Source organism: Nelumbo nucifera, chromosome 8, assembly GCF_055504915.1.
Source record: "Nelumbo nucifera cultivar China Antique chromosome 8, China Antique-T2T, whole genome shotgun sequence".
Taxonomy (NCBI): domain Eukaryota; kingdom Viridiplantae; phylum Streptophyta; class Magnoliopsida; order Proteales; family Nelumbonaceae; genus Nelumbo; species Nelumbo nucifera.
Window position 1 is genome coordinate 22,068,343 of NC_142656.1, and position 24,087 is coordinate 22,092,429.

Below are 24,087 nucleotides of genomic sequence, written 5' to 3' on the forward strand. Positions count from 1 at the left end.
AAAATAATTATTTGAATAAAAATAAATAATTATTTAGTTTTTAGAAAATTAGAATAAAACATGCAAAATAATTACTTGATCTATTATGTCCATAATTAGATAGTATGTTTATGTTCCCAACTTCTCGTTTACTGATTATAATATATTTTTTTATAAAACCCACTAAAACGTGCTATTTTTATGCATAAATAGCTCATTTATGTCTTATATTTAGTGATATTGATGTTTATTGATGATTTATTAGAGTATTTATAGCATTTCTATGTGTTTTCATGCGTATCTTAATTTTTCGTCCGTATCCATGCGTATCCAAGGTGTATCTCGATACGTCTCTTAAATTTGCCTTTCCGATACTTTGAACCTTGCCGATCACCTGACCGGTTCCCAGCTTTTCCGATCCAACCATTTGGTCCGGTTTTGAAAACCATGAGTGAAATAGTTCTCTTAAAACTGATTTTTGGATATATGGCTTACTAGGCCAGTATGTGTCATGTGACAGTCATTAGAGCAAAGCGGTTCTCTTGGAATTGATTTTTGGGTACACGGGTTGCCCAACCCATATCTGTCACATGACAGTCGGTTAGGAGAGTGAAACAGTTTTCTTAAAATTGATTTTTGGTATATGGATTCATCTGACTTGTATATGCATTTATACTTGGAGAGGGTAAGTGGGTCAGTATGCGTGACGGTTAGGATGGGTAACAAGGATTTGTAATGGGTCATAGTGGGTTGGTATTCAACCCACACCAACCCACCCATTTGCCACCCCTTGTATGAGGTGAAGTGTTCGCCGTCCCCTCTATCTCCCTATCTCTCTTCTCCACTCTCCCTAGCCCTAGGTATTTTTCTAGCGATGGGTCGACAACTTCACAAGAATTTTGGCCTCCATTTTTAAAATTTGTGCATTTTGGAGTTCATTTAAGTTTCATTTATTTTGGACTTCACTTTTATATTTCATTTAAAAGAAAAAAAAAACCTCAGTCAGGTGAAATGTGGATTTAAAAGAAACTCTAACTCATAGTTTTGTGGCATATGGAGAGGACCATTTAAAACACCAACTAGAGAGGATCTAGGAGAAGGCCAAAAATAACATGTTCAAGTAGTGAAAAATGACTTTAGAGCCCATAATATGGCACTAAACAAAATGAAATGGTGAAACAGATTCATGTAGCTGAACACATCGCATGTGGTTGGGACAAAACACGGTTGAATTGAATTGAAAATCTAATACATGGTAATTTACATAGATACAAGTGTTGGAGATACTTCTTGTTTGTTGCAGAGGAGATATGTTATTTGTAATCTCTGCTTCACTTAGTTCACTAAAAACTGATTGGGCATTGAACATTTTGCCTATATCTCGGATTACTTTAGGTCTAATAATAATGATTATTGATATACTATTGTGTTTGCTACCTTTTACATAGATAACTTAGCAGCTAACAAAATTGAGATGAACAAGTCCTCTCCCCATAGGGGAATCAGTGTCTCTTATTTTTTGTGTTTATATTTTTTTAATATGTTCCTGCTATTTGTTCATATTACACACATGGTGTACTCATTTCATTTTCCTACTATCAGCATTTGCATTGAAACTTTGTTGCTTTGGCCACTTGAAATCTACAATAGGACCAAGTTATGATCCTATCAATTTCAGAAATTCCTAACTAAAAATTTTATAACCGTGTGATACATGCATAAATAGTAATGCAATTTCCACATATTGTAAATTGTATGCCGCTAGTTTCTTAACAATGCTAGCATGCATTGTTAGCATTAATAATACCATTGAAATTACAATGTTTTCTATTATAATATTATTATTATTACTTTTCTTGTTTTAATATTTAAAGAAAAGGTTGGGCCTGGGATAGATAGGAAATATAGTCTAGAAGAATATAATTCTCCCAGGAAAATGATTGTGGAGATTTCCTCTCTGGCAAAGGGTTATTGAAAGTATATATGGATGGTTGGACAACGGTTGGGAATGTTATCTCCCCAAGTGGCCAGTACAACCATACTTTTACATATTGCGACTGAACATCGACATTAACCATGTTGGGGAATTGGTGTCAAGAATGGTAGGAGGAGCCAACCATTTTTTTTAATTATAAAAAGTAAAAATTAATTTAATTGCACTTACCCAAATTATCGGTTCGGAATCTCAACTTTATTTCAATGGTTGAAGCCTCCAAGTCCCCCAAATTGCTAACGTGTGATACCCTACCTAGCCTTCTTCTTGTTGAAAGTTGAATCAAGTTAAGAATTGGAGAGTAGAGAGAGTATGAGAGTACATATGCCAGTATGAATGTATGATGTATGAGAGATTGAGATTTGAGAGAGTATGAGAATTGGTGTGATGAAAATGATAGAGAATAAGACTATTTATAAGAATTGAAAATAATTTCATTCTCCAAACTACCCTAAAAATTAATCATATTTTAGGGTACCAAGGCTCGGGCATTTGTTTCGACAAGTTAGGTGATCCTCTAATAGAACTCATACAGAATAAAGTTTTTTTTTTTTTTTTCTGTGATTGTTTACTAAGCCTAATTAGGATATTTTGAAGGGCTAAAGCTACTGATTGACAATAGTTGAGACAGCCATCTGAGCTAGTATGGGTGCGTTTTCTCAATCTTGTTTTATTTTATTTTTTACAACCATTTTTTGGGTAACACTAGGTTAGCCCCTGCTTAAACTTGATGGTAGTTACTCATGAAGGAAGATTTGGCCCAACCTCGCAATCACTCCACGTGGCAAAAGCAAATAGCTTGGCACTTAAAACAGCGCACCCAGGGCGCAAGCACCAAAGGGAAGAAACCAGCAGTCCGAACTCCCTTCGCGGAGCCTGAACTCCCTACGCGGAGCCTGACCTCCTTGTGAGGAGCCCGAACTCTCCCTTAGGCCCCGAGCCACACAAGGCAGTGACCCGAACTGGCCTGCCTCATGGCAGTTCGGGACACTCCCCTATCCGAACTCAAGACCACCTCGTTCGCCACTCCAGCACTTCACCTCCGAGACACCGAACTGAACAAGCGTACCATACCTGACACCAAGGAGGTCTGTATGCAAGGGCGGCACATCTGACTGACTTGGGATCTGACGCTTGACAGCCGCACTTCAACGGTCACTTACCACCGCCACCTGCCACCGTCATCACCAGTCGCAGAGACGGCTCCGACAAAAGGAAGTAGTGGCGGTTCTGACTAGCAGAGGGGATGACACCCGAACTGGCAGGAGATCAGAGGTGATCGTACCCGACCTGACAGAAGCTTAGGAGTGAGTGCACGAGGTGGCAATAAAAGGCTCTCTACCCCCAAGAACAAGGTATGCAAACTTTGCGCTATCTGGTTTTATCTTGCCTTTGAAGGATTCTAACTTGAGCTTCGGAGCCTCCACTCCGGGTTCCCCTCGGAGCTTCCTCGTCTTCTCCGTCTCAGGTTCCCCGCAATTCCATTCAGGGGCAAAGTCATTGACAACTAAGACCGGCCGGATTGCGCACCATCAATTGGCGCCGTCTGTGGGAAATCGCTTCAAAAAGCCTCCCTCCAAACTCTCATAACCTCTTTTCTTCATAAAACCCAACACTCATTGCTTCTTCCAGCAACGCCGGACGTGGCACGGAGACAAATACCACCGGGGAACAACTTCAAGTACCCGTGGTGTGCGTCGGACAGTTCACCATTCCCCTTTCGGTGGATGGGATCCCCAGCTTGAATGCGCCACAAGCAGTGGCGCCCATAAACCTTCCTGCCATGAGCATCCCCTTTCCTCCCCCTATCGAGACAACCTTTATTGAACCAACTGCCGTCCCCTGGCAACCAACCAAAACCGGTTGGACGACCTGATGCAGTGCATGCGGGCAATGCAAGCCCAAATGCAACAGTTCCAGCAACACCAGCTCCATCAGCACCAAGTACTGCACAAAATCTCCCAGTATCATTATCAACAATAGTTCCCTCAACTGCCGCTGAACCAACCACTACTTCCACCTTGGCACCCTGCTCCGAGGCCGGTTAAGGCCTCCCCACAGGATGGACGCCCCCACCAGGGAAAAAGCCTCCCGGCCCCAGAACCCCCCTAACAGTCAGGCCTCGTCCCCAGGCCAAAGAGAGAGAAAAATTGCCCCCGCCTCGCAGCTCGCAGGCAGGTCAGGAACCTCGCCCGCAAGGTCGGCACCTCAGCGCTCTAGGCCCGAGTTCCCGCTCAAGGAAAACCGATTTGGCGCCCTGGCAGCAGACTACGAGCATTCCGAGCCCATCGAACTCGGCAACACAGAGGCCAGCAGCGCTAGTACCAGGCCCACTCAACAACGAAGTCGCCGAACTGCCACCCGTGTCCTGCCAGAGCTCAGAGGCAAGGAAGAGATGAGCTCGGACACGGTAGGAGCTGCCACGATTCTCTCAGTTCCTTCCCCCCTCGCATCAAAACTCCTAGCGGTCCCCTTGCCTAGAGATTTCAAGCTCCCACCTTTGGACAAGTATGATGGGTCCTTCGACCCCAACGACCACGTTGACGCTTTTCATTCCCAAATGCACCCCGCCAGGGCCAATGAATCGTGCATGTGCGTGGCCTTCACCACCACCTTCAGGGGGGTAGCCCGCACTTGGTACAGGAACTTGGCCCCCGGGTCGATAAGATGTTGGGCCCAATTCGTGCAAGTCCTCACCGCACACTTTGTCACCAGTAGACCTGTTCATGGGCTGGGTAGCCCGACGGCCCGGCTCGGCTCGGCCCGCACCCCGGCCGGGCTTGGTCATATAATTAGGCCCGCGGGCCTGGCCTCGGGCTTAACACAGTAAGCCTGACTGTGTTTCGGGCCGGGCTCGGGATTTGTCTAAAAAGCCCGGCCCGACCCGACTCAGTATTATATATTTTATAAAATATATAATATGTATTTTATATATTATATAAAATATATAAATAATATAATATTTATTAAAATATATATTTATAATTTAATATATATATATTATTCTTTTCTTTATAATTTCATTCTATCTCTCTCTTTATTCAGCTGCTTCAACATTAATAATAATAATATAGGCTAAATTTCGGGCCCGGGCCTAGACTCGGGCTTCGGGCTTTTTATGAGGGCCGAGCTCGGGCCCAAATTGTAGGCCCGATGGTCGGGCCGAGCTCGGGCTCGGGCCTTAAAAAAATTTGTTAATACACAGTAAAAGCCCGGCCCGAGCCCGGCCTGGCCCGACCCATGAACAGGTCTAGTCACTAGCAAGCGGTGCCCTATAACAGAGGAAACCATCTTCGGAGTTATCTAGAGGGAAGGAGAATCCATCCGGGGCTACATCAAGCGGTTCAATGAAGCATGTTTACAGATACCACGATTAGACCCCGCGGTGCAGATCGCAGCGGCCAAGAGAGGAGTAACACACAAAGAGTTCAAATGGCACATGGTAGCTAACCAGCCCGCAACCGTGACAGAATTCCTCAAGCTCGCGGATAAGTTCATGAGAACAGAGGAAGAAATCAACCAACGAACCAAAAGCGGGAACAAGAAAAGAAAGAGGGAAGGCGAGCCCTCCAACCCAGTCGATAGAAAAAACCCGGCCCAGGAGCCGAAGCCGAACCACTCATTCCGAGCTCCCCTAGCAGTTCGGATGGATTACATGCCGTTAAACACGAGGCGGACCGAGATCTTAATGACGATCAAGGACGCCCCATATGTAAAGTGGCCACCTCGCCTAAAGGGAAATCCGAACGAGAGAAATAAGAATTTGTATTGTAGTTTCCATAGAGACCACGGTCATAGTACCGAACAGTGTAATAATCTCCGGGACGAGATAGAGGGACTCATCCGTCGCGGATACTTAAGGAATTTTGTACAGCATGACAATAATAACAACAATAAGGCAGGTCGGCAAGGGGAGCACGGAAAGGATGCCCCCGAATCTAGCAGTAGACCAGCCGAACCGTTGCAGCGACAGCCTCTGGAAGAGAGGCCAGTTCGGGGAACCATCCATGTGATTGTGGGAGGTTCGGTGCTAGCAGGGTGTACTTCGACAGCGGCCCAGACGTTAGTTCGCGAAGCGACCCTGGAGGAACAAAACCCCCCAAAAAGACCAAAGACTGAAGAGCCGATTTTCTTCACGGAAGATGATGCGCGAGGGGTCCACTACCCTCACGATGACGCGCTTGTCATTAAACTAAGGATCAGCGACTTCGAGGTCAGGCGCGTACTCGTAGATTCGGGCAGCTCAGCGGACATCCTCTTCAAGTCAGCATTTGACCAGCTACAGTTACAGAGGAGTGAGCTGAAGCCCGCAAACACTCCTCTGGTGGGTTTCAGCGGAGAGGAAGTCAGGCCCCTCGGAAAATTACACATACAATGGAAGTCGGCACATGGCCTTGTGCGGTCAGACTCAACCATGATTTCCTGGTGGTCGCGACCCCCTCCCCATACAATGCCATAATAGGGCGGCCAATTACGCATATCCTGCGGGCAGTGGTCTCCACATACTATTTGGCAATGAAGTTCCCTATTGACTTCGGTGTGGGGGTAGCGCGGGGCGACCAGCTCGAGTCCCGCAAGTGTTATGTTGCCGCCCTGAAGGGAAAAACCAAGGTGGCCGACGACCTTGAACTGGAGCGGCCTACGGAGCAAGGCGAGGAACGAGCTTCGCCCACAGAGGAAACGGTCGCAGTCCCGACTTCGGCTACAGACCCAGCTCGCACACTACAGATCGGTGCTTCCGTCGAGTAACAACTACGAACCAAACTGGTGAGTTTTTTACTTCAAAATTTAGATATTTTTGCCTGGTCCGCGACCGACATGCCCGGTATTAACCCTAGCCAGATAACTCACAAACTTAATACTGACCCTGTAGTCAGACCCGTTAGACAGAAGAAACACAACTTAGCCCCAGAGCGCTGGAGGGCGGTCGACGAGGAGGTCGAAAAGCTCCTCGTAGCATATTTCATAAGGGAAGTCCATTACCCGAGCTGGGTAGCCAACCCAGTGCTGGTGAAAAAGGCAAATGGCAAGTGGCGCATGTGCATCGACTACACCGACCTGAACCGAGCTTGCCCGAAATATTGCTTCCCCCTCCCCAAAATTGACCGCCTAGTGGACGCGACCTCGGGACATGAGTTGCTAAGCTTCCTGGACGCCTACTCGGGCTACAACCAAATCAGGATGGACCAGTCCGATGAGGAAAAAACCAGCTTCATAACCGAGTTCGGCCTGTACTACTACAAGGTCATCCCTTCGGATTAAAAAATGCCAGGGCAACCTTCCAAAGACTTGTAAATAGGCTGTTTCGGCCCTTGATTGGCACGAAGATAGAATGTTATGTAGACAACATGGTCGTCAAGACACAGTTTTCACAGGAATTAATATAAGACTTAGATTCTGTCTTCCAAATCTTGCGTCAGTTTAGCATGAAACTGAACCCTAACAAATGTGTCTTCGGTGTCACCTCGGGAAAGTTCCTAGGGTACATTGTCAACCGGCGCGGTATTGAGGCCAACCTGGACAAGAAAAAAGCCATCCTAGATATGAGACCACCCCGGAAAGTAAAAGATGTTCAGAGGCTAAACGACCGCATAGCCGCTCTAAGCCACTTCATGTCCAAATCAGCAGACCGCTGCCTTCCCTTCTTCAAAGCAGTCAAAGGCAAAGGGTTCGAATGGACCCGAGGCTGCCAACTCGCGTTCGACGAGCTAAAAAGCTACCTCGCTAGTGTGCCAACCTTAGCCTGGCCCGAGGAGGGCAAGGTCTTAGAACTGTACCTCTCGGCAAGCGACGAGGTGGTCACTTCGGTACTAATAAAAGAAGCAGACCGAGTCCAACGACCCATCTATTATGTTAGTAAAATTTTGCAGGGAGCAGAGACAAGGTACCCGTAGATAGAAAAGCTAGCATACGCACTAGTGATAGCAGCTCGGAAACTCTACCCGTACTTCCAGGCTCACACCGCCATCATCCTGACTGACAAACCTCTGAGGCAAGTCTTACTCAAGCCCGAGGTTTCCGGTCGACTGACAATGGGCCATCGAACTCAGCGAGTACGACCTCCAATACAAGCCAAGAATTGCTATTAAGGTCCAAGCCTTGGTAGATTTTATCGTCGAGTGCACGTTTAGCCTCGAAGCCCTTGAGCCGGTCGAGCCCGAGATCCCCAGTTCGGGCGAGCTCGGAGCTCCCAAGCCAATAGAGTCTGAACCCCGTGAAGTAGCAGCCTGTGTAGCATCTCTCCTGGTTAGGCCAAACGCAAACTGGGATGAGGAGCACTGGATCCTTCACGTAGATGGCTTCTCGAACCAGCAGGGCAACGGGGCTGGAATAGTGCTACGCGGTTTGAGCGGAACGAAATTGGAATACACATCCAACAACGAGGCGGAGTACGAGGCACTGATAGCCGGGCTGAACCTAGCGCACAAGGTCGGAGCAAAGCACGTAGTTATCTGTAGTGATTCTCAGCTCGTGGTCAACCAGGTTACAGGCGAGTACGAAGCACGCGAGGTCACTATGATTGCATACTTGGCAAAAGTAAAGGAGGCTCTGCTCAACTTCCAGTCACACTTCATCAGGCAAATCCCGAGATTAGAGAACACTGAGGCCGACGCCCTGTCCCGGTTAGCCAGCACGAGTCACAACGCCATGAGAACCGTGTACATAGAGGACTTACCTCGGCCCAGCATTCTCGACGGGGCAGAAGAGGTCGCTCCCGTTCTTGAAGCAGAGCCGAGTTGGATCGACCCACTCGCGAGCTTCCTGCTAGATGGAACCCTCCCTGCGGACTGCAACGCAGCCAAGAGGGTGCAGCGCCAGGCAGCCAAATACGTCATAATAGACGAACGGTTGTACCGACGATCCTACACGCTCCCCTACCTGCGTTGCTTGCGACCTGCCGAAGCCGTGCTCGTACTCTGTGACACTCATGAAGGTCTGTGCGGCGGACACCTGGGGGGAAGAGTCCTCGCTCAAAAGGCACTTCGGCAAGGATACTATTGGCCAACAATGAAGGCAGAAGTCGTCGAGCTCGTCAGAAAATGTGACAAGTGTCAGAAGCATGCCAATATCCACCATCAGCCTGTTGCCGACCTCAAGTACCTCATTAGTCCATGGCCCTTTGCACAATGGGGCATCGACCTTCTGGGGCCATTCCCGCCAGCAACAGGTGGGAGAAAGTTCCTAGTGGTGGCAGTTGAATAATTTACAAAGTGGATAGAAGCTGAACCTCTAGCAATAGTTATAGCCCGAAACATACAGAACTTCTTCTAGAAGAACATAGTATGTCGCTTCGGGCTACCTCGGGTACTGATCTCCGACAATGGCAAACAGTTCGAGGATATCAAGTTCCAAGAATGGTGTCAAAATATGGGAATTCGTCAGAACTTCACGTTGGTCGCACACCCACAGGCAAACGGTCAGACAGAAGTAATGAACAAAGCCATCATCCGCAGACTGAAAGCACGACTAGACCGAGCTAAAGGGTTGTGGGCGGACGAGCTACCAAGTGTCCCGTGGGCTCACCGAATCACGAAAAAAACCGCTACGGGAGAGACCCCTTTAACCTCACATACGGCACCGAAGCAGTAATCCCGGTGGAAATCGAAATACCTACACTGCGACTAGAAGCATACGACGACCAGACAAACGGAGACGAGCTACGCACCAACCCCGACCTACTGGATGAGGTAAGAGACCTCGCGCACATCCGAATAGGGGCCTACCAGCAAAAAGTAGCTCGGTACTATAACGCCAGAGTAAAGAAGAGGAACTTCCGCGTCGGTGACCTGGTTCTCCGTAAGATCATGGTACCCGAACCCGGCGTGGGCAAACTCGGACCAAATTGAGAAGGACCCTACAGAGTAAAGAAAGCACTCGTGGGGGCAAACGAGCTCGAAACCTTAGAGGGTAAGCAAGTACCCCGAGCATGGAACATCGTCAACCTAAGGCGATACTACCTATGGACCACCAAGAAAAGTGGATAAAATCACCACCAAAACAGGCCGCGCGAGTGCGGTAACCCGGGTAGGAAACAGATCGGACGTATGGTCAGTTCGGCAAATACGCTCAGTTCGGGAGAAAGAACAACCAACACTTACCAAAAGAAAGTCATTCCATTTCAAAGTAAGGTAGTACATTTCAAAAAAAAAAAAAATTTACAAGCCCGGAGCTACTTCTTCATTATCAGAAGGCACTTCAATGATACTCGAAGGCCCCGCCTCGCCCTTGGAGTCTGGCTCACCATTAGCAGCATTGGCCATCTCCTGAGTTATGCGCGAAGTAGATATGGCGCTAATATTGAGCTCGGGGTACGTATTTCAGATCATCCACCGGCTTAGTTTAAAACCCCTCCTGTATGAATCCACCATCAGATCATCAAAGCCCGACGAAGCAATGTACTCATCGACAGCCTTCTTCTTGGCATCTTCAATACCTTGAGAAAAGATCTGCGTCCTCTCCCTGATGTCCTCCTGAAGGTACTCAACCTGATGCTGCAGATCCAGCCTCAAGTCCGCCATGTGCTTCACCACCACTCCCATAGCCTCGACATCTCTCTGAGACCTCGCCTGCTTGATCCGTGCAAAACGAGCAGCCTCCTCGGCAGCACGAGCAGCAGCCTCGGCAGCACGAGCAGCAGCCTCGGCAGCACGAGCAGCCCCTTCAGCAACTCCCGAAGTCATCTCAGCAGCGCGAAGAGCCTCTTTGGCAGCTCGCGCCTGCCTCGAGCTCCTCTCCGCCTGGGCCACCAAGGCATGAATAGAAGAGTTCACCTACCAAAAAGAACCGAGTGATCAAAAGAACCAACAAAACGAAAGCCAAAGAGCTCTAAAAAAGGGAGATCACTTACCACCATGGCACGGGTAACGGCACGACAGGCCACTTGATGCAGAGGGAGATCAGTCCACGTTGCGACCTCCTCGAGGAAAATGGCCTCCTTACTTTTTTGAAGAGCATGGGTCGCGACCTCCTAAAATGGCCTCCTTACTTTTTTGAAGAGCATGCCAATATCCACGTCGCGACCTCCACGTCGCGACCTCCTAAAATCTCCCGGGGCTCCTGAGCTTGAGGGCCCAGCTCGCGTATGAGCAGACCCGGAGTTAGGAGGAGCACCGGAGTATGTAGGAGCCCCTGTGTAAGTAGTCTCAGCATAAGGGATCCCTGCCGGCTCCTGCATTGGAGGAACCATCCTGGGCTCCCTGGGCAGATCTTCTGACGGATAGTCCGGCACCTCGGGCTCCGCATCCCGGGGCAGCTTGGTGCGAGTTCGCTTGGCAACTTGCTTCCTCCTCTTCATGCCTTGGAACAAGTGCCCACCACGGGTCCCTCGAGAGTCCATCACACCTGCGAAAAGAAGTTCACCATCAGTAAAAAGCAAGAAAGACAGCAAGACAGAATCTCTAAGTGAAGAACCTACCCGAGCTCAGGCCGGCCGCAATGAGCTTGGCTTTTGTCAGATATTGTTGACACTTCAGCCCAAGTCGCGCCCATTGCCGGAGGCCCTTCGCCGTCTCTTTGCCAAGCGTGACCCCAGAGTCAGGAGCGGCCATCCCCCACCCGGTCTGAAACGGCCACCCCAGCACACTTCACACCTCGAAATAGTCCTGCTTCCACGCCGGGACCTTGTTGGGGATTTCATGTAAAAGCTTAAAGCCCGGGCGAGGAGACAGGTAATATGCCCGCTTACGCCCGGGGAGGGGACCCGCTTGCTTCTTAAGCATTAAGATTGAAGAGAAAATCTCCAAGTCCAAAGGAAAGCTCTCTTCGCAAAATAAGGAGATTGTCCCCACCAAATTTCGAATGGAGTTCGGCTGAAGCTGGCCGACCGTCACGCCGAAGTGGTTCAAGACTTCGACAAGGAGGGGATGGAAAGGCAATCGCAGCCCCACGACGAGCTGCTCCTGGAATATCACGATCTCATCAGGACCGTGTTCCCAAGGAAAGCTACCCGAAGGTATGAAATAAGCGTACTCCTCGGGCAAGTTATAGTAGGTAATAAGGGATTGGAGCCCCTCAGGCGTCATGGTCGAAGAGCCAAACTTGTCGAACATCCGACCCCTACGAGTTCGAACTCTTCCTCGAGCTCTACCTCCGGCTCGCTAGAGCTATCAGGGGATGCAACTCGGTTCGTAGAACCTGCATCAGACCCACTGGAAGGACTATCTGAGCTATCCAAACTAGACATCAGGGAGTAAGATGGATTCCATGAAAGTATTCACCCAGAAAAAGGCTGTAGACCACGGGAGCTCGGACAAGCAAAAAACCTTGAACGCGGAGTGAAAAAACCTGGACGCGAACTGAAAAAACCTGGATGCGAGCTGAAACTCGGACGCGAGCTCGAGAGAAATACAGAAGTGACAGCGACTGGGGTCCCCCCCCCCGCTATTTATACTCACAGTGATCGAAAAGCGATGGCTTAGATCAAAGCCAATCCGACGGCCCACAATCGCACTGATCGCACGCCCCCTGAGACCGAGACGTGATTGGCGCACGTCTTTCTGAAATTGACAGAGCGCTGGTGCACATTTTCCTGAAACTGACAGAGCGCTGGCACACGTCTTTTCGAAACTAACGGAACGCCAGCGCACATCTCCTCACAATAAAAGCGGCAGCGGCATGTTTTCAAATTTGAAAAGACGCCTACTGTCGCGTCTCCCAAGTGGCGCGCTTTTTGAAATTTCGAAATAAAGCACGCGCCATCGAATTTATCAGCGTTTAGGCAGGTCGGCACGTTTCCCGCCTTTTGGGCGCTCGAAGAAACCCAAGGAACCCTGACAATGCACCTTGCGCCATTAGAACCAAGATTCAAAGTGCAGGGTAAATCCACCTGACACCTTGCGAACTCCCCGCGCCAGGGCAAGACCCTTAGTGCGAGGAGTGGGGGGCAATTGATGAAGGAAGATTTGGCCCAACCTCGCAATCACTCCACGTGGCAAAAGCAAATAGCTCGGCACTTAAAATAGCACAGCCAGGGCGCAAGCACCAAAGGGAAGAAACCGGCAGTCCGAACTCCCTTTGAGGAGCCTGAACTCCCTACGCGGAGCCCGACCTCCCTGCGAGGAGCCCGAACTCTCCCTTAGGCCCCGAGCCACACAAGGCAGTGACCCGAACTGGCCTGCCTCATGGCAGTTCGGGACACTCTCCTATCCGAACTCAAGACCACCTCGTTCGCCACTCCAGCACTTCGCCTCCGAGACGCCGAACTGAACAAACGTACCATACCTGACACCAAGGAGGTCCATATGCAAGGGCGGCGCATCTGACTGACTTGGGATCTGACACTTGACAGCTGCACTTCAACGGTCACTTACCACCACCACTTGCCACCGTCATCACCAGTCGCAGAGACGGCTCCGACAAAAGGGAGTAGTGGCGGTTCTGACCAGCAGAGGGGATGACACCCGAACTGGTAGGAGACCAGAGGTGATCGTACCCGACCTGACAGAAGCTTAGGAGTGAGTGCACGAGGTGGCTATAAAAGGCTCCCTACCCCCAAGAACAAGGTATGCAAACTTTGCGCTATCTGGTTTTATCTTGCCTTTGAAGGATTCTAACTTGAGCTTTGGAGCCTCCACACCGGGTTCCCCCCGGAGCTTCCTCATCTTCTCCGTTTCAGGTTCCCCGCAATTCCGTTCAGGGGCAAGGTCATTGACAGCTAAGACCGGCCGGATTGCGCACCATCAGTTACTATTTTACAATGGATTGCACCTATTTGTTCCTAATTCAGTTCTGTCATTGGCATGATAATAGTGGTTAATTATTACTAATTCGGTTCTGTTAGTAGGATGGATTCAATTGCATGATAATAGTGATTGTTTATTCCTAAATTGTTCTGTTCGTGGGTTGGATTCTGTTTTGTCTAGTAGCCTCATTAGTGAACTGCATTAAAAAAGTTATATTAATGTTGATTCAATGGATTCATTGTGTAATTGATTGAGCACTCATTCGAGAAATTTGTATTATAATTGGTTTTAATTTGAGAGCCTAATGGGGCTTTTAACAAAAAAGGGAATATGATTTGGCATAGTTTTCAATGCATCTAGGCGATTTTGGGCGACACCTAGTCGCCTAGGTGGGCACCATTGTTTAGGCGATAAAAGTTTTATAATCTACTATACCATTCACATGTATATTAATTGAAAAAATAACAATTTTCTTTTTAAGAATATTAAATTTCCTCTAAAAATGTGGTAAATCATTGCATCTAAATGATAAAAATCTTTTACATATATTAATTTCATTATTTTCAAAAATAATACTACAATAATAAGTATTTAATGGAGCAATTTCATAACAGTTAACAGTTAAAGAAGGTTATTAACTTTATATGCTAAATATTCAAGGTGAAAAATAAAATAGAAAAAAAACAATGATGGAGTTTTTATTTTATTTAATTAGAGAGAGAATAGAAAAAAAAAAGAATCTCTTTATAATTCTTTTCTTTCATTCTTTCTTTTTCTCTCCTCAAAACCCTTTGACCTTTTAAATTTCAATAGTAAAACATTAAAATAAAGTATAATTGATATATATTGTATATAATAAAATATATTAATACATATATTAATAAAAGTCAACAATATAAGTGATATTGTAAAAGGCAGTTGTTTTGTCATTTTTGTCACTTATGCGGGCACTAAGGGTGGCCACAAGCTATTTGAACTCAGTTCTGTTCGATTTAAATTAAGTTTCGAGTTGAATTCGAGCCCGATATATAAGCTCATTTGCTAATTCCAGCCCATTCATCTTAGGCTCAGTTTGGAAAGAACATAGATACAAATATATAATGCAAATACATATACAATAATACAAAATATAAGGTTTTGCACCCTACCTATTTGCATTTATACTCCTTCCAAACTAACCCTTAATCACCATTTAACGAGTGATCCCAACTCTTAAAACGAATTACTTGCTAACAAATATGTGTTTGGGTTAAATGCGTAAATGTCTATCCTTATAATTTGGACTATAATTGATTGAGCACTTGTTTTAGCAAATTTTATAGGCACCGGTATTTATTATTGAAATGTAGAAAACATCTTGGTTATGGAATTCGTGTTCTTACACCTTTTTACCAAAGGCTTATTTCTAAATGATTCTTTTGAAGTGTGTTCATTCTCTTAAAGGCTTCTGCGAAAGCTCCTTGTTGCACAATGCTTGTCATGCATTTTTCCTAATTTGTCTGACCATCTTTCTCCACTTTCTACTCTCTATTCATTGGATGTGATGCACATGGAAAAACTAAGGTATCAATTATGTCTTTCAAGTTTAAATTGACCACGTACATGCTGATTCAAGAAAGACTCAAAGACCTATTAAGCTAACATCCTTTTGATTTTTTTTGTTCTAATTTATCTCAGCAATATTTGCTGCTAATATCTCTTTTTCCACCATTTCTAAATATATTATGTTGCTTCATATAGGAGTTTTCTCAATTCCATACGCGCTTTCTCTACCCGATCTCTGCAACTTTCTGGTTCAAAAGCAGACCTACTAACCCCGATGGTGGTTCCGCCAGATTGTCACTATCTTAGTCTGCTGGAAGGATGTTCGACCTTGAAAGGGCTAAATGAGATTCATTCCCAAATGATCATTGTTGGTCTTGTTCGATATACCTATATAACAAGTCGGATTTTAGCTTCCTATGCAGTGTCTCAAAATGGGGATTTGAACTATGCACAATGTATTTTTGACCAGATTCAAATGCCGACCATCTTCAATTGGAACACCATGATCAAGGGTTATTGTAGAAGTAGTGAACCTCAAAAGAGTCTCTCTATATATGCCCAAATGCGAACTGCGCAGATGGAGCCCAATATGCATACTTTCCCAGTGTTGATCAAGGCATGTATTGATTTAAATTCTCTCTCTCAAGTTCATGGTCAACTGGTAAAGTTTGGGTTTTCTGTTGATTTTTACGTATTAAGTTCTTTAATCATGGCGTACTCAAAGTGTGGAATAATGGAGCTTGCTCGTCAAATATTTGAAGAAGCGCCCAATAGAAACATTGTCTGCTGGACCAGCCTTATTAGTGGATACTGCAGTCACGGGCTTGTTGATGAAGCTCGAATACTGTTTGATAAGATGCCTGATAGAAATGATGTTTCTTGGAGTGCCATAATTTCTGGGTATGTTCAAAATGATTGTTTTAATGAGGCAATTGAGTTGTTCCAAGAGTTGAAGTGTTCTTCGAATGAGAAACCCAATCATTCTCTTTTGGTGAGTGTGCTTAATGCCTGTGCTAGTGTGGGTGCTTTTGAGGAGGGGAAATGGGTTCACTCCTATATGGACCAAAATAGGATTGAATATGGACTTGAGCTTGGCACTGCTTTAATTAATTTCTATGCGAAGTGTGGGTTTATAGAAATTGCGGAAGAAATATTTAGGAGCATGCCTTGCAAAGATGTAACAGCATGGAGTGCAATGATCATGGGTTTTGCCATTAATGGGTGTGATGATTTGGTTCTCGAGTATTTCATAAAAATGGAAGAGACAAAAACTAAACCGAATGCTGTGACATTTATTGGAATTCTCACTGCTTGTAACCATAGAGGTCTGGTGGATGAAGGGTGGAATTTTTTTGAAAGTATGAGCAAGGTTTATGGCATAAATCCATTGATTGAGCACTATGGTTGCATGGTTGATCTTTTGTCCAGAGCCGGAAAAATCAAGGAGGCAGAGCAATTGATCAATAGTATGCCAATGGAGCTTGACGCCATCTTATTGGGGGCATTGTTTAATGGGTGTCTGATCCATGGCCATGTTGAGCTGGGGGAGAGTGTGGGGAGGCGTCTAATTGAATTGGAGCCTCAACATGGTGGAAGGTATATTCATTTAGCAAACATGTATGCCAATATGGGTAGGTGGGAGGGTGTGCTGAAGGTAAGGAGAACAATGAAAGAGAGGGGAGTAACCACAAACCCAGGCTGGAGTTTCATTGAGATTAATGGAGATGTCCACAGATTTATAGTTGACGACAAGTCTCATCCTCAATCAAGTGATATCTACGGATTGTTGAATCAACTTAACAGGTAACTGATCACTTTAATCTAAGGGACATTACTTGTTGTGAGACCCAGATGACAGTTAAAACTGTGAATTGGCAACAAGTGAGCTTTCCGGTCCAATTTTTTCCTAATGCCTTTTACAGGTTGAATGATTAAGTCACTGGTTAAACCAATAAACTGGTGACCCAGTGAGTCTTCAAATTGTTGTACAGTCTCTAACCTTTTGAATCCATAGGTCAATTAGGCGGTAGATTTGAACTTCAAGCTACCATCAAAGTACTATATGCTATATATATGTAATCACCTGATATACTACATATTTTTTGGATTGTTAAGAAAATGTACAACTAATGCTTCAATTCGAACTCTGCATTTATTCTGATCATTTTTTGGGTCAAGCATAATTAGTCTGATTGTATACTATATTTCAAGTTTTATACTTTAAAACCATTGGCTTCTTTTTATGGATCCTAATGTGATGCCTTGTATTTATTGTTGTTTACATATTATTTGATACTATAAATCATTTAAGTTCTTTTCTTCTGTAATTGGTAGACATAATTGACATATGTAAGAAGTGATTTGTTAAAAGTTGAAAGGACTAGAAGGGCTAGAGGTAGACCAGAAAGGATATGGGTATAAATAGTAAGAAATGATTTAAGTGCCAATAATTTAACAATGGATATGTCATCAAATAGAATGTGGTGAAACAGGATTCATGTAGCTGACCCCATATGGCCATATAGTTGGTATAAGGATTGGATGATGATAACAATGATCAAACATAATTGACTTACATGTATCCACTGCAATTCAGCCAAACAAAATAAGGTAAAAGTTGAAACACATAAGAATTTGCACTCTCATACTTTTGCACCAGTGCAAATGAAATTCCACTGCAGATAAACCAGGCTTAAATTAATGTCATACACTCATTACATATTACATAATCACAATTTTACTAATTATGCTCATGGAATGCAGTTCAACTCTTCGGGTTTGATGATTATGTTCCACCATATGCAAGCATAAGAGGCCAAGAGCTCTTAGAGGGGCAATTTTTGCATCAGCAGCTGCAGCAATAAGAGATGAAATGGGAAGGCAATTGGTAATGCTTTTCTAATTCTTTTCTTTCCCAGTTTGTTAAATTAAGATTAGAGCTCTATGCAATAATACCACAATAGCTTTAGTAAACAACTTAAAATTTTCATATTTTTTTCATAGGGTGATCAGATCAGTATGAATAGACAAGTAAGAAATTATCAAACTGCTGTGGCTCAATTGGTTGGAATACTTGGTGATGAGGATTTGGCAGCCAACCGCCTAAGCAAGTGCATCTTTACAGTTGGAATGGCAAGTAATGACTACTTCAACAACCACTTCATGCCTCAGGCCAGCAGTTCAGCCCAGAACGATATGCAGATGTTCTAATAAAAGAATTTTAGGACCAATTGGAGTTGGAGATTCTTTGAGAGCAGAAATTCTGGCCCTCTTGGAGGGGGTAAAAAGGGCTAAGGAGTTGAATATAAATAAGTTGATTATCGAAGGAGATTCACAAGTGGTAACTGGCTGGATAGAGAAGGCAAACAATGGGTTATGGGCATACATCAATGAAAGAAGGCATTTCAAGTGGATAACCCAAGGAATGGATGTGTGTGTCCAGTGGGAAGAAGTCAATTGTTTTGGGCTACTATGTAAATTTCCTGTTGGGGGTGTGGTAAGAGGGTTTACCTCCCCCCACCATTGTATTTTAAACTTTTTTCTTAATTAATGGAAGTTTTCTGTTACTGAAAAAAATGTTCTAATAAAAGAATACGCTGGGCAATTAAGGGTCAGTATAGTGTTTAATTTAACCTAATTGAAAAATGATGAATAAATAACATGGGACTAACGCATACTTTCTATTGTTTATCAACCAGATATTGTATGATTATGGAGCAAGGAAGGCGGCTGTGGTAGGAGTTGGTCAGTTTGGCTGAGCCCAAATGAATTGGCTCAGAACAGCCCCAATGGAGTGACTTATGTTGACAGAATCAACTCTGCAAATCAAATATTCAATAGAAGCTTAAAGCTCTAGTTGATGATCTGAATAACAATCTAGATGATTCCCATTTGACCTACATAAATGTCTTTTTAGATATTTGAGGACATGTTGAAGAATCCTTGAACCTAGTACATAATCTTATGAAGGTAACCCCTTAGGCTATGTTTGATTTGACAGAAAATAAGAGAAGCAAAAAGTCGAGGGAAGTTGATTACACATTTTGTGAATTCCTTAACAACTTCCCCAACTTTCTCTCATTTTCTATTGAGTGAAATACAGCCTTAATCTTTGTTTTTCTCTTTATATATAGTTGGGAAAGGCAGGTAGACAAATTTGCAGGAGTTACAGTCAGCCCACATGGGGACTATTTATGGATGCCAACATGAGATTTCTTCTATCTACCTTAATAAATATGAACAAGGTTCTATGATCATGGCCACTCAATTTGTTCCATCCAATTGGATGATGGTTATGATCATCTGATTAGAATTGGGAGGGGATCAGCTTAAGTACTTAATATTAGAAGATATTTCAATGCTTCAATTTCAGGGCTTACTGTGGCAAACAGTGGATTCTGTGTCCTTGGGCGGAACAATGGTCAGATTGCATGCCTTCCTCTTGAAATTTCAGGGCAAAATAGGGACCAGTTTTCTGGGATGCCTTTCATCCAACTGAAGCTGCAAATGTGATCATCACAAGGTCTTACATTGCTGAATCTCCCTCATCCATTCTCTAAAGATGGAGATGCTGTGGTTTCTAATGAAACTTGTAACATTCTTATGACTGTTACCTCCGAGTTTTAGACTAGTGATCTTGTATTAGTAAATGAGTTTCAAAAATATGTGTGGAAGGTTGATATAGCTAGTTTTTTTTCATCCTCTTTCTTTAAAGAAAGAAGAATATTTTATTAATGAGTACCGAGGGGGATATATCCTGAGTCACCCTCAAAAGATACACTACAGCAAACAAGCTTAAATAAAAAATTAACAAAAAAAAGTTCTAATTTTCCCAGGGTTGAAGCCTCTGGCCTCGAAGATCTATGAACTTCTGTTGTATGTCTGCACCTATGTCCTTATTAATAAGGAAATGGGCTATCTGTATTTTATCAACCAAATTAGTGTTCAATCAATTGAGCAGTCCAGATGCAGCAATGTAGGTAACTCATACATGACTGTTTTAAATCAGCTGGGCCAATTAAAGGCAGTTTCACCTTAAACGGGGCTCTACTTTTGGGCTCGGAAGGGATTCCATTTCTTACTTTATGATGAGTTGATTATAAAAGAGTTATAATTGATGAGTGCAAGTTGGGACAGGCTTGGGTTAGGCTTTTCTAACGGTTTGAGCCTTCCTTTATTTCGATGCAACCACCTTGAAATGATAGGAATTGCCTTTTTTTCTTCTTTAGTACGACTATTGTAGTTTGGATATACAATGTTGACAGACATTTTACATCATATAGGTGTTTAAAAATCTCAGAAACAAAGATGAGAATGTTGTTGCTACAGGACTCGCATTTGTGCCAAAACCAAATTTTAAGAACAAATGTCCATTTTATTAGACATTAAATAAATCAAATAATTTATTTAATCAAGAGAAGTGAAATGTAGATACAAGGGTTTGACCCTCTCCAAAGATGAAATAAAATGCTAGCCCTACTAAACAACTCTCCCCAACAGCATTGAAAACCAAATAGTAGACCATTTACACCCTAATCTAGGGGTCCCAATACATATCTTGTTTATCAAAGATGAGAGAACCCATTCATCTTTGGAAACAATTTGTTTATATTTCCTTTTTTTATTTCAAAAAATGAGGGGAATTAAAGCAGACTGGGTAGAACTGATTATTGATTTCAAAAAATCCATTAAGTTAATAAACCTAACTACATTAGATAGAGCTCGACTTTGGACTCTTACAACCAAATAGAGAGAGAGAGAGAGAGAGAGAGAGAGAGAGAGAGAAGGGGGGTGGGGGGAGTAAATAAAACAATAACATAACAGTTATTAACAGATAAAGAAATAAGAGAGGCCACTTGTCTATCTCAACATCAAATATGGCATTGACTGACCAATCATAGATTAAGCTTCCATGCCATAATAAGAGCAAAGAAGAAGAAGATGTCTTGCCCATAACTTCATTACATAGGTGAGTCTCCATCAGCCATGCCCATGACTGTCAGTGGTTAGTAAAGATTCAATTTCCAGGGTTATAATTGGTAATGGTTCAGAAATTTTTGGTGGGAAAATCCTACATGAAGCGAATCCAAGCAACAAATCTAGCCAAAATGGATTAGAATACTATCATCAATCTATGGACCACAAAATGAATAAAAGCCTTGACAGGAAAATAATAAGAGACAAAATATGGTATTGAGTTATTGATCACAGGTGAGTCTCGATTGCTCATGGTCATGGCTGCCAAAGGTTACTCAAAGTCCAATGGGTTTCAATGAAAGTCTGCTTCCTACTTTTCCTGAAGTTAAAAGCCCATTTGAACATGTAAATATACTTCGTATAATGTCTAAGACAGCCATTACATAGAGAGGTTTGAGAGCAGTAACAAAATAGAAAATGGAAGGGAGTGAATGCTATGGGAGTGGGAAAGAAAGAAACGAATATATGAGGTTTATGACATCCCGTTACATAGAGAGATTTAAGAGTAGGATTACAAATGGATGAGGTGATAGATGAATAGAACCTCTTGGGTGCTCATATTCTGAAAAGTCAACAATGCCCCTTAACATTAAAGTGGAATTACTCATGATTATGATTCCTTAATAAGGCTAAATGGGTAACTTTGATAAACATTAAAAAGGTTGAAAACTAAAAATTGTCTTTATCATAAATATAGCCATACGTGTGAGAAGGGACAAAGCAGAAGTACTCGTGCAAGCAACTTGGTGAGAGACCTCGTCTCTCTCTTCATTCCTCTTTTTATTATATATATAGACATCCCATTGTAACTAAACTAAAGCAGTCATCATAATTTGCATTCTCAAGGAATACCCAAAAAATTACAACCATAGGGGTTGAAGAGAAATTTGGAGAAAACCCCTATCAGAAGCACAATGCTTTTGGTCATGGTAATTGCCCCAATAGTGAAAATAAAAATATTGTCCCTAAATATCTTTTTAGTTGCCATTTCTTCTTATGTTAAATACTGTTGAATAATAGTGTTGTCTCAGACTCTAGAGACAACAATGTTGAAAGAAATACTTCTTTGATTAGGATTTTTGGTTGCATCCGATTTACCAAACATATGCACTATGGAGGACGAAATACATTTATAGGCACCACATATTGTACTATGCTCTCTTATTTTGTCATAAGAGAACTCTTATGATATATCGGTCGGTTTGGTTAGTTTATTTTGAGGGAATGCCAAATGCACTCAACCAAAGGTCCATAGCCTAGTTGGTGTGTTGGATGAATTGTTTCAGTAATGATGTGGTTTTAAATCCCGTTATTATTATTTCTGTAAGAAAAAGAATTGTGTGATTATTTGACATTGTTGATGTGATATTGTACTGTTCACTTAAAGAGTATCGACTCCTATGGGGTATCGGGTAGTTATTAATATAAAAAAACAAAGGTACTTCTACCCCTGAATCGACTTCCCGTTGATGATACTAGGATATGCTCCTTACACTGATTCTTATATGGGCTCAAGCAGGCATCCAGGAAATGGTTTGAAAAATTTAGTTTATGCTCTCAAGCAATGGTTTCATTCAGCTAACAATTTACTTGACCTTATTCACTTCAGCTGACAATCTACTTATTGCTGGAGATATTCCTACCCGTATGTCACCTCAAGCAATATCTCAGCTGTTGCTTTCACATCAAAGATATTGGACCACTTTGATATTTTCTTGGCGTCGAGTTCTCTTCATCTGAGGCTTGCATTTGGGCCTACAGCCCAACATGCCAGTCATTTGTAAGATGTATAGAAGAAATTTATAGACGTTTGTGGGCCTCTTTATCTATCTAATTGTTATCCGGCCTGATATCTATTACGTAGTTCACACTCTGAGCTGATTCATGAATCAGCCCACACAAGCCCATTTGGATGCATCGACATTGACAAGGATGGCCAAAGAACTGTTGGGTCAAGTTAGTATCTAAAGTTTAGTCTTGATTATGGTCTACTTGTTTCGTCTTGTGACTTTGTTCTTCATGCGTTTTGTCACTTTGACTAGGCCGGTTATCCCCTAACTAGGCACTCCACCACTGGCTGCATCACCTATTTCGGCTCCTCTCCCATCTCTTGGAAGACACGGAAGCAATCTATTATTGCTCGTTCTTTAACCGAAGCTGAATACCGATCTATGAAAAGACGAAGCACATCGACATTAATCGTCACTTTGTTAGGGAACACCTTCAATCACGAGCTATCTCTACAAATAATTCTACTGCTCAGTTGGCTGATCTGTTTACTAAAGCCTTAGGACGTGCTGCGTGGGGTGCCAATGCGAATTCAAGAGAAGTATGGGGAGGGAGACGTGAGGAATAGTTGGATAATAGTACTTGTGGTTGAACTTGCATTGTATGGACCTTTCATTCCATTTTTTTTACATGAACTCTCCACTCATGTTTTTCCATCACATATAAAAACTTTTATTTCAAATTAATGGTTATCATGACCGCATTAGGACTTGAAAACTTTTGTATATGATCTTCTCTACCAATTGGAAGCAGCGACAGGGGTAACTGAATGGAGAAACAGTTTGATCATCCCCCTCCCATCTTCCTTCTTCTTCTTCTTCCTATTTTTATATTTTCTTTCCATCCTATTTCTCCCCTGTTTCTTGTAACCTCATTTGACTATTGCAGTGGCACTACTCGCCACTAGACTGCATCGAGCACAACTTGATATTGCAGTACCACCACCCAAAATTATAAATTACCGAGGAAGAAAATAAGAAAACCAAAATCCCAAAGAAAAAGGGTTTCTGAATCTGAATCCTGTAACCTAAAAACAGCCTACAGAAGACTCCCAGTCGCTGTCACTCCTATTTCCCACTTTCTCCACTTGGGTTGGGATTGTTTGGTTTGACTTTGCTCTCGAAA

The 24,087-nt window shown here is 43.6% G+C and overlaps 1 protein-coding gene across 4 annotated transcripts; it reads left to right on the top strand.

Annotated features, from left to right (window-relative positions):
• Positions 1-14,862: 14,862 nt before the first annotated feature.
• On the top strand, positions 14,863-20,032 carry LOC148789735 (pentatricopeptide repeat-containing protein At5g66520-like). Of its 4 annotated transcripts, none has more exons than XM_088892665.1 (4): positions 14,863-15,216; positions 15,394-17,001; positions 17,962-18,085; positions 18,202-18,839. In XM_088892665.1, the coding sequence occupies exons 1-3, from the start codon at positions 15,197-15,199 to the stop codon at positions 17,978-17,980; spliced, it is 1,647 nt and encodes a 548-aa protein (XP_088748791.1). In that variant the 5' UTR covers positions 14,863-15,196; the 3' UTR covers positions 17,981-18,085; positions 18,202-18,839. The 4 variants fall into 4 exon arrangements, with proteins under 4 accessions (XP_088748791.1, XP_088748792.1, XP_088748793.1 ...); XM_088892666.1 differs by having other exon boundaries at positions 14,865-15,216; positions 15,394-17,808; positions 18,202-18,843; XM_088892667.1 differs by having other exon boundaries at positions 14,865-15,216; positions 15,394-17,079; positions 18,202-18,840.
• The last annotated feature ends 4,055 nt before the right edge of the window (positions 20,033-24,087 follow it).